Here is a 17,256-nt window from a genome sequence, read left to right as displayed (position 1 = left end):
TTATACAAAAAGTTATCTGTCTATAATGACAGAGGTCCAGATGCTTCCTATCTATACAAAGCTTATCTATCTAAAAATAGCAGAAGTATACATATCATGCAGGTGTCCTTTATCTTATACAAAAGATCATCTTGTCCAAGACTAACAGAAGTGAATCACTGAAAAATACTGCTATTCCTTATCTATGCAAAGGCTGTCTGCCAACCCCTCTCCCCCTCCCTGCATTCCAGCATTTCAGCTAACAAGCAGAACATTCCTATCAACTCTGTTATTCTGTTAATGAGACTTTTCTGTTCATCAGTAGTTCCCATAGACATTGGGAGCTGGGCACTGCAGTTTGGCCCTTGGGTAGGAAGGGCTGAGGGCTGTTTCTTCACTGCTGCTGTCTGCAAACCAAGCTCCAGTTGCTGGGATGGGCTGAGAATGCCTGGGGAAGTGTTTGACCTCCTCTAAGACATTTCACAGATTTCCTAGTTCCCTTTGAAGGTCTTGCCACTTTGGTCCCATCAAACATGGGCTTTGTCTGGAAACATTTAACTCCTTTTTCTTGTTTTTCCTTTTTTTTCTTTTTTTTTTTTTTTTCCTTATGTCAATCTAATTGGAAAAAAAATAAATTAATTGTATTTGCATTTCTGTTTAGAAGTAGGCTAAGTTTAAAAAGTCCTTTGTATCAGTGGGCAAACTTGCTTCCTCAGTGATTCCTGTCGAATGTGAGGAAGCTGCGTCATGGGGGGGCAGCAGAGTGATGGATGTGTGCTTAGAGCTTTTTCATGCCAAGCTTCCTTCAGGTTCTGTGTCCCCACCCTCTGAGGGCAGGGGCAGGGTTTAACTTGGATGAAACCTCTCGAGGGCTACTCCATCAAGCAGCTTTTTCCTGAGCAGAGCACTAATGATGACAGTTGGTAGAAGCGGTGAAGTGAGACGGTGGCCTTGAACACCCTGAGAAAGAGCCTGTGGGTGTGGATGTTCAGCAAGCAGAGTTGGGGACAAGGATCGAAGAAGGGGAGCTCGTTGTGCGAACGAGTGTGTGAAAGGGAGCAGCGAGCAGCAGAGGCCCTTTCACCTTGGTGGGGGCTTTGCTCGCTCAGCTTCAAGACTGCTGTGCGCAACAGTGAGGTGCTGTCAGGAGGAGGAAGGTGTCCGTCGGGGGCAGGACACAAAGCAGCGACTGAACTTCGTCCTGAGAGGGAGCGCTGAGGGGGCTTCCTCCATCTTGCTTGCTGTGGCTTGCTCAGGGGGCCAGGCCAGGTGGTACTTTTCCCGCCTTCCCCGTGCCTGTGGCAGACAATGGGAAGGGCTGGGCGCAGGGGCGCGGCCGTCCCAGCGTAGCAACAGTGGCGTCAAACACAGCAGCCACCTCCACGGAGCAGGTCTGTGCCCGCATCCCACCCGGCCCGGGGCCCTCGGCGGGAGGACCCCTCTGCCCTGGCAGGGTGGCACTCTCAGGGACCCCCGCCCCTCTGTGCCTTCCAGGGTGCCGGACGCACATGGGGGGCTTCGTCTGCCCCCGCTGCCGCCTGGCTTTCAGCTCCTGGCCGCTGCTGCGTGTACACGAGGAGAAGCTGTGCCTCGGGCCCCCGGTGCCCGGCAGTGCCTGGCTGCCCGGGGAGGACCAGCCGCCGCTGGAGGAGGTTCCAGGCACCGCGGGGAGGCTGCGGGACGCCTCGGTAGCGTGGAGCCGGGCCGGGCCCAGGGCGCGCAGAGAAGGGGCAGGGGCGGGCACGAGGGCGGGAGGCGTACCGCAGTGACGTCACGGGGGGCACAGCCCCCCGGCCTGTCCTGAGCGAGAGGGACTCCCCTCCTCCCGCGCTGGCAGCCCGCGGGGCTTGCTTTGCCAAAGCCAGGGAAGTTCATCCCGTTAATCTCTTCCCCCAATATCTTTCCGTTTTCCTCTGCGAGGTCGGGGTGTCCCAGCACGGGGATCGTGCCGAGACCGTGCCTCCCGGGCTCCGGGCCGGGCGGCGGCGGCGGGCACCGGGGAGCGCTCGGGAGAGTCCTCTGGGGGCTGTGCTCACCAGCCAGGAGAGAGCCCTGCTCCGCGCAGCCGAGCCCGCACCCCGGAGGCTGACAGCGGAGGTACGGCCAACCTCGCACCCCCGACCGGCTCCCCACAGCCCAAGCCTCAGGGCTGACGGTGGGCCAGCCCCTCCTGCCCACTGCATCCCCCTGTGCAGCAGGGAGAGCCCGGCCAGCCGCCAGCCCCACCACCGGGCCGTGGGCAGCAGCTGCAGGAGCTGCTGGAAGCCCACCAGCGCAATGTGGCCGAAATCCGGGCCAGGACGCAGGAGCTGGAGCAGCAGCGAGAGGGTGGGTGCTGGCAGGGGGTTTGACTTGACAGGGAGACTCCTGTGGGCTACAGGAACCCCCGGGCCGTGCTGAGCTCCCCTCGGCTCCTCGCTGTCCCGCAGGGCTGTGCCAGCGGCTGGCAGCACTGGAGAGCAGAGCAGCTGTGAACACCCAGCCCAGGAAGGGGGAACTGGAGCTGAGACGAGAGCCTGAGGCCCTGCAGGGTCGTGTCCGACAGATACTGCATGGAGGGTGAGCCCAGCAGGGAGACAGGGCTCTGCACCCCTCCAGGGCAACAGCCAAGGAGGGGGGTGCTCTCAATCAAGGGGCCCCTGAACACCCACCACCTCCTCCTGTTTGCTTGTTTCCTCCCCAGGGCTGCCCTTCACCTCGACAATGTCCTACCAGTCACCGGCCCGCTCGCCACCGAGGCTAGGTAAGGGTTTGTGGGGTGGCAGCAGAGCAGAGCTGAGCATCCTGCTGAGCTCCAGCACCAGCAGATTCTGGGGCTGTGGCAGGGCACTGCGGCTGTCCTACCTGCACGCTGGAGGCCATGACCCGGACATCCTGGACCAGCTCCTCCAACTCCAGCTCGAGGCCATGGAGCTGGAGAATGGACCCACAAGGCTGCATCAGGGCAAGAGGATGGGTAAGTGCCAACCCCATCCCCCAGCAGACCCTCTGGTTCCACAGCTGGCAACTGAGGCACTCTTGGCTGTGACAGCAGAGCCCCCTGCCACCGGCACACGGGGCCTGGATGCAGCACTGCTGGCTGTGGAGCTGGAAAACCGTCGTCTGGAAGATGAACTCCTGGCTCTGAAGGTCAGGAGGGAGAGGAGAGCCGATGCCGGTAGGTGATGGGTTACAGGGTGTGTGTTGGGGGGCAGCTCCCACCTGCACTCCACTGCTCCTGGTTGTCCCTGGGGCTGCAGCTGTCAGGTCCTCTGGGCTGCCAATGGCCCATGGAAATTAGTGCAAGAGGCTGCGGTGGGGCTGGCACTGCACAGCCCAGCATGGGGTCTCTGTACCTGTAGGGGTCTTGCACAGTCACAGTACTGAGGGAGGGGACAATGTGACCTTAGATTATTGGAGGAAATGGGGTGGGGAGAGTCACAGCAAGCAGCACAAGTGGGAAACCCAGCAACCCCAAAGCAGGGTGGCAGACAAGGGGAAAGGGCTGCTGGGGGAGTGCAAGTCCTAAGGTGAGGACTTCTCCTCCCCCAGGCTCACGGGCAGCCCAGTGGCATGCAGAGGAGCTGGCCCAGCTCCAGGCAGAGGTAGGGATGCTGCGATGCCACAGGGAATGGATGAGGCCACGACTGCCCCCTGCCATCCTCCCACCCCCTGTGGCCCCCCCACTCCCGCTAGCCCAGGCCACACCACAGCTTCTGACAGTAAGAGCCTCAGCCCAGCGCGATTTCCGGGTCCCCGGGGAGGGGAGATGGGGATGGGCTGCTGCCCCAGGTCGGGTGATGTATGTGGAGGTATGAGCCTGGGGAGGTGATCTGGAAACTGTTCCCTTGGCTGCAGCTGGGAACACAGGAGCCTCATGAAGCCAAGGCCACCAGCCTAGGAGGTCATTGCCCCTTGGGTGCCAAAGCACAGGCTTGCTTTGCTCTGCCTGCTCAACACCATGGGATGCAGGGTAGCAGGGCAGCTCCTGACAGGCACTGTCAGGAGAAGGGGACTGGGAGTCCCCTCCCATTAATACCACTTTTCTGCTTTCCCAGGAGTCCCCTGGGCCAGCAGCACTGGGAACAGGCAGCCCCACAGGCCCCAGCTGCCCCCCTATCCCCTCCACCCTCCCCCTGCCCCCCTTTGTAGCCCTGGAGGACCCTCCTCCCCCTCAGGAGCCCCAGCTGTAGCACAGACCTCAGAGGTGAGCCAGGTCCTGTCCCTACAGCCTCTCTCAAAGCTGGAGTGGGAAATTTGGGCTTTTAATTAACTAGAAGTGTGACTGGGGAGGGGGGGGGGGGCAGGGCAGGAAATGATAAAATTTGTTCCAGCTGCAGTGATGGGGGCTTGGGACCCACTGCAGCAGTAGCAGTGGTATGTGGAGTCCTTCCACAGCCCAGAGAGGGTGTAAGCTTTGCAGCAGCAGTGAGAACACACTAAGGGACAGGGTCAGGAAGAGCCTAAAGCCAGCAGTCTCCACCTGGGCTTCTTGGCCCAGGACCACACCCAGAGGAAGATGAATTGTTTGATCCTGTTCAGCAGGGTGGTGTGGGGACTGGCAGAGGGCAGGGTGGGGCACAATCACTTTTTTTCCCCTTCTCACATACAGATCACCGTATCAAGCACCTCCCCTTCAGGAGCCCTCTCCAGGGGAAATTGGATAGCACAGTCCCAGCTCAGCCCTGGGACCCACCAAAACCTGCCCCTCCTAGGGGGAAGGCTGTGCTACATGTTTAATAAAGGGCTTCAAGCTGTTGCTTCTTGGTCTTGTACCACATCCTCTGCCCCTCCACAAGCTCCCCAAGCAGGAACAGAGGGATGATACAGGAGTAAACTAGAGGTAGAGCAGGGGCAACGATACACCGCAGCAGGGAGCATGAAGGGTGCAGGGGCCAGACAAGCACTTCAGTCTCCCCCAGCCTAACAAGAGACTCAGAGCAAGGAATATATGCTTACAGTCTTTATTGGAGTCATACAAAAGTTGCCAAAAAGTGAAAAAATACACTATATACAAAACCATTTTCCTTGCAAGGAGAGGAGTGTCCAAGGTTAAAAGAACTATCATACTGTGCTTTCAACTGCAGCCCCTGATTCTGCTTGTGGCCTTTTCTCTGTCTAAAAGAAAAGGAAAGGGTTTGGTTTTTAACAGGATGACACTGCCCCCCAGCACCAATTCATGCAGCAGTTCAAGGGTTTGGTCATTTGAAGACTTAACCACTTGTGCTTTGCTGGTCTTCAGAGCCCAACACTACTCTAAAATACTGATGTTAACAACTGCAGCCCAGGTGATAAGTTATTAAACCCCAGGAGTACTTAAAAATACACATTGGGGGAGAGACCCTCCCCTCAAACACCCAAAATTTCTGTCCCACCCCCACAGGTCCCAAGTCTCTACAGCTAGCATGCTTCCAGCCCCCCCACCAGTGTCAGACACCAGGGTACAACATGCATCTTTGCCAGCTAGGGAACAGTTCCCACCTCCCATGAGAAGCCTGAAGACCAGCAGGTAATAAACCCAGTACATCTACCAGGCACAAACCCATGCCTGGAAAGAGGGAAGGGTTGGGGGGAAAATAGTATAAGCAGAGCACAGACTGCTGACTCAGCTGCCCACCTCCTCTTCCATTTTTTCTGCCATGTCATTTCCACTGGGGGCAGCGTCACCACCACCACCATTGACAGCCGGCTCTGGTTTAGACTTTTTGGCTTCATTGTCTCCCTGTGGAGTCTCCTCCTCTGGTTTCCTCTGAAGATAAAATTGTTTATAGTCTTCACTATGTACAAATTAAAGTATTTTTTAGAGAGTTAGCATCTAGGTGTCCTAGCACATTATCTATTCAACCTCTGCTGGCCAGGCACGAGATGGACTTCAGCATTACAAAGGTTCAACCAAAAGCTGAAGCTTTGGTACAAAGGTCTCAACCACAAAGCATTTCCAGCAAGACATCATGTAGGTGCTGAATTACCTTTAGTTATAGTTTGTCAAGGAACCATGTAACACTTCATGGGGTAGATTGATTTAGGGCATTTGTAACACAATCACCTGTGTGAAGCAATCAAAGCTGCTCCAGGCAAACCTGCTCTGAAAGAGGCCAATAGAATACAGGATGGGCTGTGCCACAGCAACACAGAATGAACCCAAGATCCTACAGGGGACAGCTTCAGTTAGCAAAGAGCTCTGGAGAAAACCTAGACCTTTAAAGGGAGCTTAGGGCTCAATACCTCTTCAGGAGGCAGTTTATCACCACTACCATCAGACTGGATTTGCTGTTAGAATCCATTTCTCTTATTTCCACTTGGAAAGAAGGGAACCCAACTCAGATTGCTTGCTTGCCCTCCTCTTAAGATCTGTAGGCCACCTGCTCTTCTGGCAGGTCATCAGCCAAGGAAGGCACATGTTCAGAGACTGCCTGTAGAAGCCACACAACTCAGCTCTGAAGTTAAACCAGTGTGGGTCAGGCAGGGTGCTGAACCATCAAGAATAGTCTCCTGGAGACCAGACAGTTCCCAGACTGATTTGCTCCCAGTGGAAAGGAGCTTCATGGACTCTTTCTGGGTTTACTTTTAAGGTGTCAGGCTATTTTATTTTGTATTTGTTGTTTTTTCCCCATTATAGAACTAAGTGAAGAAAAAAGCTTCAAGCTAAGAAATTGCAATTACACAGAGCAAGCCAGTGGTGTTTTAAACAGTTTGTTCAGCCAGTTGTTTCTGGACTCACCTTTTTCCTGACTAGGTGAGATATGTCTGTGACACACTGAGATGCACCATCACCTGCTTTTCTGACTGGAATCTATTACAAGACAGACATTAATAAGTAAGTAACAGCAAACAGCAACCTTCAGAGCTGACAGGGATTCTCAGTCCCCATCTTAATTTAACTTACTGTGGAAACAGAACCACTGCCTTCACTTTGTGCAAAGCCAGATGTAGTTCCAACCTTAAGGAAAGCAGAAGAAAGAGTAAACAAGTTCTGGCAAGGCCATAGAAGCTAGCTTAGAGAGACATAAACCCCATCTCCTTCTCTCAGCACTGCATTCCACTTGCACATAGGGCAGATGCAACACCTAGTCCATTCTCCCATTTGGCTGACCTATCCTCTCCAGCCCTGACACATTAAATTGCTAGAGAAGTCTATTAAATTCCAGTTTAGCTTGCAACAGTTCCTATCAGGGCATTTACTAACTCTCCTCTCTTCAGATGTCAGCTGCCTCAATTCCTTCTCACAATCACAGTCTGTAGCCATTCATGAGTTAACCACCAGCCCCCAGTCTGTATGATCAAGTGTGAGCTGCTCCTGTCACTGGTCTACTTCACAGACTGAAGGAGTTGGGGCTGTTCAGTCTGCAGAAGAGAAGGCTCCCAGGTGACCTAATTGTGGCCTTCCAGTATCTGAAGGGGGCCTACAGGAAGGCTGGGGAAGGACTTCTCAGGATCTCAGGTAGTGATAGGACTAGGGGGAATGGAATGAAGATGGAGGTGGGGAGATTCAGGCTGGAGGTGAGGAGGAGATTCTTCACCATGAGAGTGGTGAAGCCCTGGAATGGGTTGTCCAGGGAGGTGGTTGAGGCCCCATCCCTGGAGGTGTTTAAGCCCAGGCTGGCTGAGGCTGTGGCCAGGCTGATCTAGTGTGGGGTGTCCCTGCCCATGGCAGGGGGGTTGGAACTAGATGATCCTTGTGCTCCCTTCCAACCCTGATATTACGATAAGTTTCACTGGAGGAACGCTTGGTTAGAAGGAAACCAAAGGACTAACCAGAGTTGCTTTCAGTGCCAGCTCAGCTACTCTTGCACTCTTTTGAGACTCCTTTGAATCTTCTATCTTCTCTTTAATTTCAGGAAGCAGTCCCTTCAGTTCTTCAATCTCCTTCTCATCTTCAGGGGACCCGTTCTCTGCCTTCTTTATCCGCTCAGTGAGCATTGCTAGGATGGAACAGTTATCATGGGAAAAAGCCTCAAGACAAAGTAAGTGTCCAGTTATCAACCCCCAGAGGCAACTATCTATTAACACACCCCATTTCACCAGCTCTGATGTCAGCATAGCCCACTACCACGTTCAGACCAGCAGACATCTGCATGGCAATATCCACACCTAAGTACTTCTGAGGCAGACAAAGCCTGCTTTGACTTGTGAAAGCTCTCCTTCTCACTAGGCAGAGTTTCAGAAACCCACTTACCCATCCTCTTGTCAATGACTTCCACAGATTTACCAAACTGCACAACAGCCTCCTCGAACTGGCTGTTATAGTGGTAGGCCAGGGCCAGCTGGTAGTGGCTCTCAGCAAGCAGGCGGTCATGAGCCTCCAGGTACTTCTGCTGCAGGGCCAGGCAGGCCTGAAACTCCTCTATAGCCTGAGTGTAGTTTTCTGCAGGAGAGAGCCACGAGGCCCTTACCAACCAGACTCACACACAGAAGCAAGATCTAAGCCCACACTCAGTGACTCCCTGTTTTCTGATGCTGAAAACAGACCCGCCAGCAAACACAGCGCTCGTGTTCAGCAGCAGGCTGCTTTCAGATTATCAAGTGACAATGCTGCTTCTCCCCCCCCTCAGAGATTTACAGTCCAGTTCTTCTGGTTCTCTCAAGGGTGCTTTATCTGTTTACAGCAGCACAGTACAGTAAGCAGTCAAGCCAAAATCAGGCATGCAAATTCTGGTGTTTCACCCGCTACCAGGACTTGAATGTAACTGGCACAACAGGAACTTTAATCTAGAGCTAAGGACAGTCCCCTGCCACCTTCCAGTCAAATCCTCCATTGTAAGTAGCCTAGTGGCATAAAACACAACCCTCAATTTCATAGCCCTGGTCCAGAAACCTGTCAGACTATTTGCAGTGCTTGCCATAAGGATTACACCCTACTTGCATTGCACAAGATTAAGAAGTGGGTCTAAACAAAGGCAGGTAAGACACACTAGAAACCACAAACCTGGGGCTTGCTTCCCACTCCATTTTTCTGCTGCATAACAAGCTCTTTCCTGACCATACCCTGGGATTTTGGAAAGTCTGAGAAAGTCAACCATTTTCCATTTGCAGTCTTTATGCTCTGAAGTGGCATGGTCCTGACACCTACTGCCCTCACTAGCCCAATAAGAACACATCTCCCAAGTTTCTGAAGCTAACCAAACCTTGCCTGGGAAGCAGAATTCAAGGCTGGTTTTGATCTGCCAACACAATGCTGCTCACTCTAAGCTTTAACTGCTCTGGAAAACGATGAGTTATCCTCTCTAAGGCACCAACTTGTTCAACCATGAATGCCAAAGCTTCTCACATGGCTGCCCTGTCATAGTTAGACAAGGTTTACATTGTTTTCACCTTAACAGCTCTAACTCCCCTCCACTCATTTTAAAGTGTGAGTGCTGGAAAGTGAAACCAAACACTTTGTGCATGAGAATGAATATGGCTTACCAGATTCAATGCTAACTTCTCCCAGCTTTAGATGAGCTTGAGCTGCATGGAGCTGAGCTTCTTTTGTTTCTTGTCTAAATGAAGAAAAACAAAGGGCAGTTTTCAATCCCTGATCAGGAGATGCCTCATTCACCACTTGCTTGTACTCTGCAATTTAGTTTCTCTAGCACACATCCCAATCAGGACTGAAGTCATTACCTCTTGTAGATAAGTTTTGCTAACTCCAGCATGTCCCAGGCTAGCTCAAGATTTCCAATTTCATCCTCCTCACTCTCCTGTAAAGACTAGAAACGTGTTAAAGATTAAGTGGCCTGGTTACATATCACATCAAGCAACGACACTGAGTTTCTAAGCAGTGTTGTCAAGGAGTGAGTTTCTTCAAGAGGAAACAAATTGACACTACAAGGAGAGGAAAAAAACCCACCACCACCAAACAACAAAACCACACACCCAACATGCAGAAGTTACTGCATCAACTGAGACTTTGCCTGCAATGAAGATACTTTAAGTCAAACAAAAGCTTATGTTGTTAAATTGGTAAGGCCTTGACTTCCCCCCCCAAAATACAGACACCAAGCACCAATATAATCCCAAGAGTAGATTTTCATTATTAAAGTGCTAATTAGATGAACCAAAAGCTAAACTAAGCAGGAGTTCCACTTTTTTAAAGCAAGCTTTGTGAGCTTTTATAAAGGCACCAACATGATATGTAGATCAACTCTGCACTCTTCCATGAGCATGGACAGCAGAACTCAGCAGCCTCACCTTGTCTTCCACTGTCAATTCATTTTCCTTATCATCATCAGCTTTATCATTTTCTTTATCTTCCTCATCAGATTCTTCAGTTTCTACAAGACAAGTGGATGAATGAGAACACTTACTGAACACCTGTTGATCTTGCTCTTGCTTCACATGGAGTCAGGCAGAACACATTATATCCAGCCCTTACCCTTCCAGTGATGGGTTAGATGTGTTAAGATCACAGATCTACACTAAATTCAGCAGCAGCAGCCATCTTGCTGAAAGTGTTAGGCACTGTAAAGTAGTTCCAAGCTACCTTAGTCCTTATCCCAAGTTTAATTTCATACTGTCTAGAACAGAAAACTCACATGGACTCCAGCTCCCACAAACATCTTGTGAGTTCCCAGTGAAGCCCTGGGGATCCTGAGCAGCCCTGGAGGTACTGGTCAGCTGCTGGATTTGGTGCTACAGATAACAAGTGTTTTCAGCAAGATAGCTGCCAAGCTGTGTACAAATAAGACTGCTTCTGAATTTGTGTTCTTCATGTCAGACATTTAAGTGACAATGCTGTTAACAAACCTGCTATTGTCTAGCACTGATCTGGCTTCTGGTACTGCACAGGAGCACTGCATGACCTATTCTACCAGTAAAAACATCTTGGGCAAGTAGGCAGTGAAGGAGCATGGCCAATAACTTCAGAGTGCTGGCTGAAGAAGTGCAGTGATAAACTGGCACTTAATTCTTACAGTGAGGCCACTAATCCCAGAATAAAAGGAGCTTTGCTGAGTGCAGAGTAGAGAACCTGTGAGCTCACTGCACCAACTGCCCAAAAGCACTCACCTACCACTGAGAGGGCCAACCCTCTAAGTCTGAGGACAGCTCAATCCAAGTAAAACAGAATAGGTATCAGCAAGTTAAGGAGCACCAGACCAGGATGCTCAAGAGTGTCCTTGTATTAACAGAGTTGGGGGGGGGGGGGAAAGCAGAAGTATACATAAGCAGCCTCTCACAGGAGGATGAGGAGCTTATGTTCACTCACACTCTGTCCAGACAGACACCTTGTTGGGCAGCTGTTCCACTGTCAAGTGCTCACTGTGCTCAGCAGTACAAATCCCTTCAGCGTCCAGAACTATTTAGTCTGCACATTTGCCACTCCTAAAATAAGGTTCTTCCTGTGAAGCTGAGTTACTGACAGTTTCAATTATCAGCTCATTAGTTCACTAGTGTAACAGGAGGCACTGGCCAGCTAACACTATGCAAGCAATGCTTCAGTGAAGTGTACAAGTTCTTTGTAGATTCCTTTAACAGAATCCTGAAAACAGCTGTAACGAAGCGGGGAAGCAGAATGGCAGAAGAAGTTAGGTAGCTGGAAGACTACTAGACAGCAGCAGTAAGCCTTCAGGCTCCAGATCAAATTAAGTTGAGACTTGCCAACTAACTCCTCACTTGTAATTGCCACCAGAAATGGAGAGTTCCTTCCTCCCCCACCACCAAAAGCAAATGTACTCTTTTGCTGTGTGTTCGGCTGTTCCTGGTTTTCTGCTCCACTGCTGTAAAATGTATTAGTTATAACCAGAGGCAACTTGTGCTTCAAGTTATTGGGAGGTTAGTGCAATAAACCCAGATGCATGCAAGTGAACATCCATTCAGTATTCTCCACCAGCCTAGCCATTACTTACACATTTCACAGGGCTGTTAAGTTTGCTTTCACACCAGATCTGCTTTGCAGTTAGTTAAGCGTTAGTCTGGAGAGACTGTTCACTAGGCCTCGAGACTTTACTTGGATGCAAAATCCTCCAAGAGCCCCTTTACTGTGCCTTTTCCTTATTCTAAGGCAAACAGAAAATTCTGAATGGAACACTTTTTACCCATGGTTAGCCAAATCCATCAAGTCATCCACCCACAAGTACTTTTCTCCTCTCACTGTTACCTTCTCCCTCTTCCATTAGGTCATCTTTCTCTTCTTTTTCTACCTTAGCACCTTCACTCTCTTCCATCAGGTCATCTCTCTTTTCCTCTTTTTCTACCTTAGCAGCTACTTCAGCCTTTTCCTCCGTGTTGTTAGACGGATCTTTACCCTCTGTGGGCAGAGGTTCCTTTGAGGACTCTGTCTCTTTAGATTCAGCTGGTTTCTCTTCTGCAGCTGTCTCTACTGGCTCCTGTTTTTCCTCCACCTTTTTCTCTTCAGCTGCTTCTGCTTTCCCTTCCACAGCTTTCTGCTCCACAGCAACTGCTGCCTGCACTTCTGCTGTCTCTTGTGCTACTTCCTTCTCTTCCACAGCTGCCTCTGCCTGCCCTTCTACAGCCTCTCCCTTTTCCACAGCTGGCTCCTTTTCTATGGCTTCTGCTGTCTGCTCTCCTGCCTCTCTCTTCGCTTCCAGAGCTGCCTCTCCAGCTTCAGTCCCTTCCACAGCTGCCTCTCCAGCTTCAGTCCCTTCCACAGCTGCCTCTCCAGCTTCAGTCCCTTCCACAGCTGCCTCTCCAGCTTCAGTCCCTTCCACAGCTGCCTTTGCCTCCTTGTCCAACACTTGTGTTGTATTCTCCTTCTCCTCAGCTGTCTCTGCTACCTTGTCTTTAGGCATCACCTTCTGCTCTTCTGCCACCTCCTCTTCCGCAGCTGACTCCTCTTTTACAGCCTCCTTTTCCACAGCTACTTGTGGCTTCTGCTCTTCTGAAGCTACTTCTTCATGCACAGAAACATCCATCTTCTCTTCAGCCTCTTCAAGCTTTACATCCTTGTCAGCAGCTGCTTCTGTCGGTTTTTCTTCTGTGATCTTTTTGTTTTCACCACTCTCCTTTTTTATTTCCTTCTCAGACAGTGCTGGAGACTCTTCTGTAGCCTTTTTGGCCTCTTCCTTATCCCCCATGGCGTTATATACCTGTTCTCTCAACTCCTCCCTTGCTTCTTCTACATGATTGAGGAAGCATAAACATTTCTTCGAGTTTAGTGATACAGACATTAACGGGCATGGACAACACCACCCTCAGACCCTCCAGTGTGTGTTGCTCTGTCATCAAGTTAGATGACAATCTTACAAGCTCCACTGTCAATGTGCAAGGAATTAGGATACAACCAACACAAGGACTTGAGCTAAGCAAATCCCTTCCCCAGGCTGCATTATGGCAAGCGGCCGCTCAAGCAGTGTGCGGTGTGGCGCGGTAGCGTTTTTAGTCACAGCTAAGCAAGAGGTGCCAGTGCCTTAATAATCTGGATTGACAGGAATTCCTGTGTTACCTCCAGATGCAGGTGGTGACAAAGTGACCATCCTTGGACTTTACAGAGAGACTACACACACCATCCTACTTACAATGCTACCAAGCATTTCAAGTCGACCGTGAAGCTTAAGAAAGCAAGGCTGAAAGCAGTGTCTCAGGGCACAGACATCTGGTGACCCTTTACACATGCTTTCAGTGACCATGTCCTTGCAAGTTTCAGAGACTTTGCTCAAGCTTTAAGGAAGTTTAGAAGAATAAACAAAGAAACAAATCATCCATTCAGGCTGCTGAGTTTAAACAGAATGGTTCAGGCTACCTGAGATACCAATGGATTGAACTTGGACTGTTTAGAGAGGAAAAGTTTGGTGCCTCCATATGGGGCACAGCTTTACATACCATCAACAGTGGGTAACGCTGAATCATCTTCACCTTTTTCTCCTTCCTCTTCAACCTGCACCCCTTCTAAGGCATTTCCCAGGACACCATTTTCCATTCTAAAGGGAACAAAAGCTTGTTACTCCTTAGCTCTTGCGACAGTAACGGTTACCCCACCCAGTGCAGCCCTGCATATATAACCATGTCTACACCATGGTGAAACTCTCTTCCATCAGGCAGCCCCTCTATCAGGTGAGAAGCTGTTAGCATACCTTGCCAACTCCAGGAGAGATTTTCCATAATAAAAAAAAGCTTCTGCACACTCATCCGCTGTCTCACCATATTTTTTACCCCTGCAAAAACAACAAAGAATGATTTCCCTGTTCGCACTTTGGGCTTTGATACGTGAACTTAAAGACTTGAAACTTCCTGGCCAGGATGAATCTGTTTCTTAGCTCATCTCTCCTTGGTTCCAAAAGCAATGAAAGCTCTTCTCACTTTGCTAGACATGGTTCTCAAACACCCAAAGCAGATTTATCTAAACCACAAAGAGGCATCACCCTCAGAGACTGATCAAGACCAGTGAAGAAGATACTGGCCAAGTATCACTATCCCATTGTTTGCATATCAACAGGCATCAGAACCATACATTACAAAACAGAAGATCCCTTTTTCCTCCTTAGGGAGCTGCACTGGCAATTGCTATCACAAAAGCTGTCTAAATCACACGCTACCACATTGGTTAGGACCAGAGTTAGAATAAACCAAACCAGGTTGGAAGAGACCTTCAAGATCATCGCGTCCAACCCATCAACCAATCTAACCCACCTGAACAACTAACCCATGGCACCAAGCACCCCATCAAGTCTCCAAAGTTAATTTAAGTTGCTCATCCTCTCCTTGACTGTGTTATAAATACAGCAGCACATACAATGTAAAAAAAACCCAACTCAATTTTCCCTTTGTAAGCTACACCAATCCAGCCAAGCCCTCTAACAATACAGAGAAATGCATTATACTACTCACAGTAAGCTTGCAGCTTCCTGGAATGCATTAACAGCAGCTGGAATATTTCCCATTACCAAGTGTTTTTGTCCCAAACCCAAAAGTTTCTTTGATTCTCCATCCACATCCATACTGGAGAGGGGAAAAAAAAAAAAGAGATAATTAAAAAAATCAAAATAGGAAAGCAATCAAACACAGGACTCTGCTGGTTTCCATAGTAACTTTGTACCCAGCTTTCAGAACCAAGTCTCTTATGTAAGAGTTGCATACATCATGCTGACTACAAGTATCGGGGCAGTGTGTGGGGAACAGGACATGATAACAGGCTTGTTTGTCTTTGCTGAAGCTTTTAGTTCTGACAGCCACAGGCAGACAGATTCATTTTAATCAACTGCTGCAAGGAGCAGGTACTGCAACCTACAATGTGACAAAGCATGCTAGAGTACATGCTTAAAGAGTTGCAGAGCCATACAACACTGAACACCGTAGCGTTTCACCACACTCAGATAGCAGCTAAGACAAGAATAAATCCAAGTTATAAATTCCCATGGCATGATGGATTGGAGAATGATGGAGTCAAGTCTTTGTTTCAAATCTCACACAGTTCCACCTCCCGAAGCTCCATTCCAATCCAGTATGCTGGCCTAGGACGAGAGGAACTGCCCACAGGAGCAGTTCCACATGCCAGCCACATGCTTGTACTTCCCCAGCAATAACTCACGGATTGAGAACTTCCTAAAGAAAAGTTAGTAGTTACGTATTTATTAGCCTTTAAAAGTTTTGTTGCACTAGATGTGAGCAGACTGCTGGTGAGCACAAACTTGCAGCATCTAGAGCACCGGCATCAGTTAAACTCCAAGCCTAGCAACCTATTCGAAGTGTCACCCTTTTGTTTCACTCAGTGATCCTTGGATTTCACAGTCTTTAGTAACTGACAACTCCAAGTCCAATCTCACCTGTCTGTCTTGTCTGTGGATGTGGAAGGAGCTGCCAATTCTTCTTCCATTCTGAAAATGAAATATTAAATAAGCACTTACAACAGGCCACGCAGTTTACGACAGGCACTGAGCTCTCGGAGGCATGAAACCGGAGCCAGGAGCAGCGCTTGCGTTCAGGCTGTTCACCCATCTACAGCTAGCTCACACAGTGGCTCACTCTGCTGGCCAGCTTCTGGAGAGAGCTTTTAATTTCAGTTTTGGTTTTTGTTTGAACGAAACATTGTTAGAAAACCATTTCTTTTCATGTTCAGGTTACACGGGACTACACCTGGTCAGCAGGTCTCGCCCACCCCTGCCAGCTTGCAGCCCACTGACCCACCCGCATCGTGGATCCCCCCCCCCGCAAGCCCGCGGCACGGAACAAGCCGCAGAGCCGCCCGTTTTGCACCGCGTCTCACTCAGAGAACCGGGGATGTGCCCGAGAAGCCCGTTTGCGGGGAGCTCGGGACTACCCGCCGGGCAGCCTGTCCTCGGCAGCAGTGGGGCAGCCGCCGCGCAGCCCCGGCCACCGGCTGACAGCCGAGGCAGGCAGCAGAGGGGGACGGGGGGCGGCGTCGTGGAGCTAGCCGGGCGGAACAAAGGCCGGGCGAAGCGGGCAGCAACCGCAGCCCCCCCACCTCTCGGAGACAATGGGCACCTTTCCCGCCTTCCCTTAGCTCCGCCCACCGCCATTGGCGCCAAACCCCGGCGGCGGCTCCTGACGGGCTGCGGGCCCGGCGTCACGTGGTGCCGCAGGACCACCTCCCACCGCCGCTCCCCCTCGCTCCCCCCTCTCGCCCTATGGGCCGGCTCGGCGGCGTCGGCTGCCCCCAACAAAGATGGCAGCAGCCGCGCAGAGGTCACGTGGTGGCCCCGCGCGAGCGGAGCGGGCCCAGCTGGCGCGGGAGGAGCGGGGCGGCACGTACGAACACCGGAGGGAGGGGGGAGGGGGTGCGGAGGGATTAAGGGGGGGGGGGGGGGTAAAGGGGGTAGATGCGTGAGCCCGATCAGCACCCCCCGCCCTGCTCCCCAAAGGAAGTCCCGCCGGCCCCTTACACAACCGTTCCCCAGTCTAGTCACCCCGCGGCGCGAAAGCGGCCCCATTTCTTCTGCTGCTTTCCCCCCCCCCCAACCTCCCCGACACGCACACACCGTGACCGGGGCCAGCGCGCGCGGCCCTACCTGCTCGGTGAGGCCGGCGCGGGCTCAACACAAGGGGGAGCGGCGACGGCCGAAGATTGCATAGAAGCTGCTGGAGACAGGGGCGGCGGCGGCAGAGTGCAGACCCCTACCCCTCCGGCTGCCTATATACCCCCCAGGACACGCCCCGGCCCGCCTCGCAGCGCGCACACGCCGCGGGGGGACTACCGCTCCCGGCATGTCCCACGCTCGCATTCCGCGGAACACTGGGGCGGTGCCGCGCGCCGCTTAGTGGGAAATGTAGTCCCGGGAAGCAGAGGAAGCTGCTGCGCCGCGCGGCCTGCTGGTAAGTGTAGTGCCCGGTGAGGCGCAGGGATCCCCGGGAAACGCAGTTCCCCAGAGCAGCCGCTGCCGCGCGGCATCTTGGAAAATGTAGTCC

The 17,256-nt window shown here is 51.5% G+C and overlaps 2 protein-coding genes across 4 annotated transcripts; one reads left to right on the top strand and one right to left on the bottom strand.

Annotated features, from left to right (window-relative positions):
- Positions 1-1,238: 1,238 nt before the first annotated feature.
- Positions 1,239-4,647, top strand: CCDC17 (coiled-coil domain containing 17). Its single transcript, XM_068141611.1, has 11 exons — positions 1,239-1,370; positions 1,474-1,667; positions 1,900-2,076; positions 2,175-2,307; positions 2,409-2,538; positions 2,663-2,722; positions 2,805-2,935; positions 3,011-3,136; positions 3,511-3,563; positions 4,017-4,165; positions 4,571-4,647. The coding sequence occupies exons 2-10, from the start codon at positions 1,488-1,490 to the stop codon at positions 4,149-4,151; spliced, it is 1,125 nt and encodes a 374-aa protein (XP_067997712.1). The 5' UTR covers positions 1,239-1,370; positions 1,474-1,487; the 3' UTR covers positions 4,152-4,165; positions 4,571-4,647.
- A 261-nt stretch (positions 4,648-4,908) lies between these two features.
- NASP (nuclear autoantigenic sperm protein) lies at positions 4,909-17,024 on the bottom strand. Of its 3 annotated transcripts, none has more exons than XM_068141609.1 (15): positions 16,860-17,024; positions 15,657-15,707; positions 14,722-14,832; positions 13,968-14,048; positions 13,717-13,814; positions 12,035-13,012; positions 10,129-10,211; positions 9,562-9,638; positions 9,364-9,437; positions 8,135-8,323; positions 7,714-7,880; positions 6,845-6,898; positions 6,680-6,751; positions 5,576-5,707; positions 4,909-5,076 (listed from the first exon to the last, which is right to left on the bottom strand). In XM_068141609.1, the coding sequence occupies exons 1-15, from the start codon at positions 16,919-16,921 to the stop codon at positions 5,023-5,025; spliced, it is 2,283 nt and encodes a 760-aa protein (XP_067997710.1). In that variant the 5' UTR covers positions 16,922-17,024; the 3' UTR covers positions 4,909-5,022. The 3 variants fall into 3 exon arrangements, with proteins under 3 accessions (XP_067997710.1, XP_067997708.1, XP_067997711.1); XM_068141607.1 differs by having other exon boundaries at positions 9,562-9,647; positions 16,860-17,022; XM_068141610.1 differs by lacking the exon at positions 12,035-13,012 and having other exon boundaries at positions 9,562-9,647; positions 16,860-17,011.
- Positions 17,025-17,256: the final 232 nt, after the last annotated feature.

Source organism: Melanerpes formicivorus, unplaced genomic scaffold (assembly GCF_026170545.1).
Source record: "Melanerpes formicivorus ecotype bairdi unplaced genomic scaffold, bMelFor1.0.p_v2 SCAF_7, whole genome shotgun sequence".
NCBI classification, from domain to species: domain Eukaryota; kingdom Metazoa; phylum Chordata; class Aves; order Piciformes; family Picidae; genus Melanerpes; species Melanerpes formicivorus.
The sequence above is the reverse complement of the archived record's forward strand: the minus strand, read 5'-3'. Positions and strand labels throughout refer to the sequence as shown.

Excerpts from the sequence above, each read along its gene's own strand:
- NASP (XM_068141607.1), bottom strand. The coding sequence starts at position 16,921 with ATGCAATCTTCGGCCGTCGCCGCTCCCCCTTGTGTTGAGCCCGCGCCG. Across the intron at positions 6,899-7,713 it reads TGGCACTGAAAGCAACTCTG|GTTGGAACTACATCTGGCTT; the intron begins GTTAGTCCTTTG and ends GCTTTCCTTAAG. Across the intron at positions 6,752-6,844 it reads GCAGTGGTTCTGTTTCCACA|ATTCCAGTCAGAAAAGCAGG; the intron begins GTAAGTTAAATT and ends GTCTTGTAATAG.
- CCDC17 (XM_068141611.1), top strand. The coding sequence starts at position 1,488 with ATGGGGGGCTTCGTCTGCCCCCGCTGCCGCCTGGCTTTCAGCTCCTGG. Across the intron at positions 2,539-2,662 it reads CGACAGATACTGCATGGAGG|GGCTGCCCTTCACCTCGACA; the intron begins GTGAGCCCAGCA and ends TTTCCTCCCCAG. Across the intron at positions 2,936-3,010 it reads GCATCAGGGCAAGAGGATGG|CAGAGCCCCCTGCCACCGGC; the intron begins GTAAGTGCCAAC and ends TGGCTGTGACAG.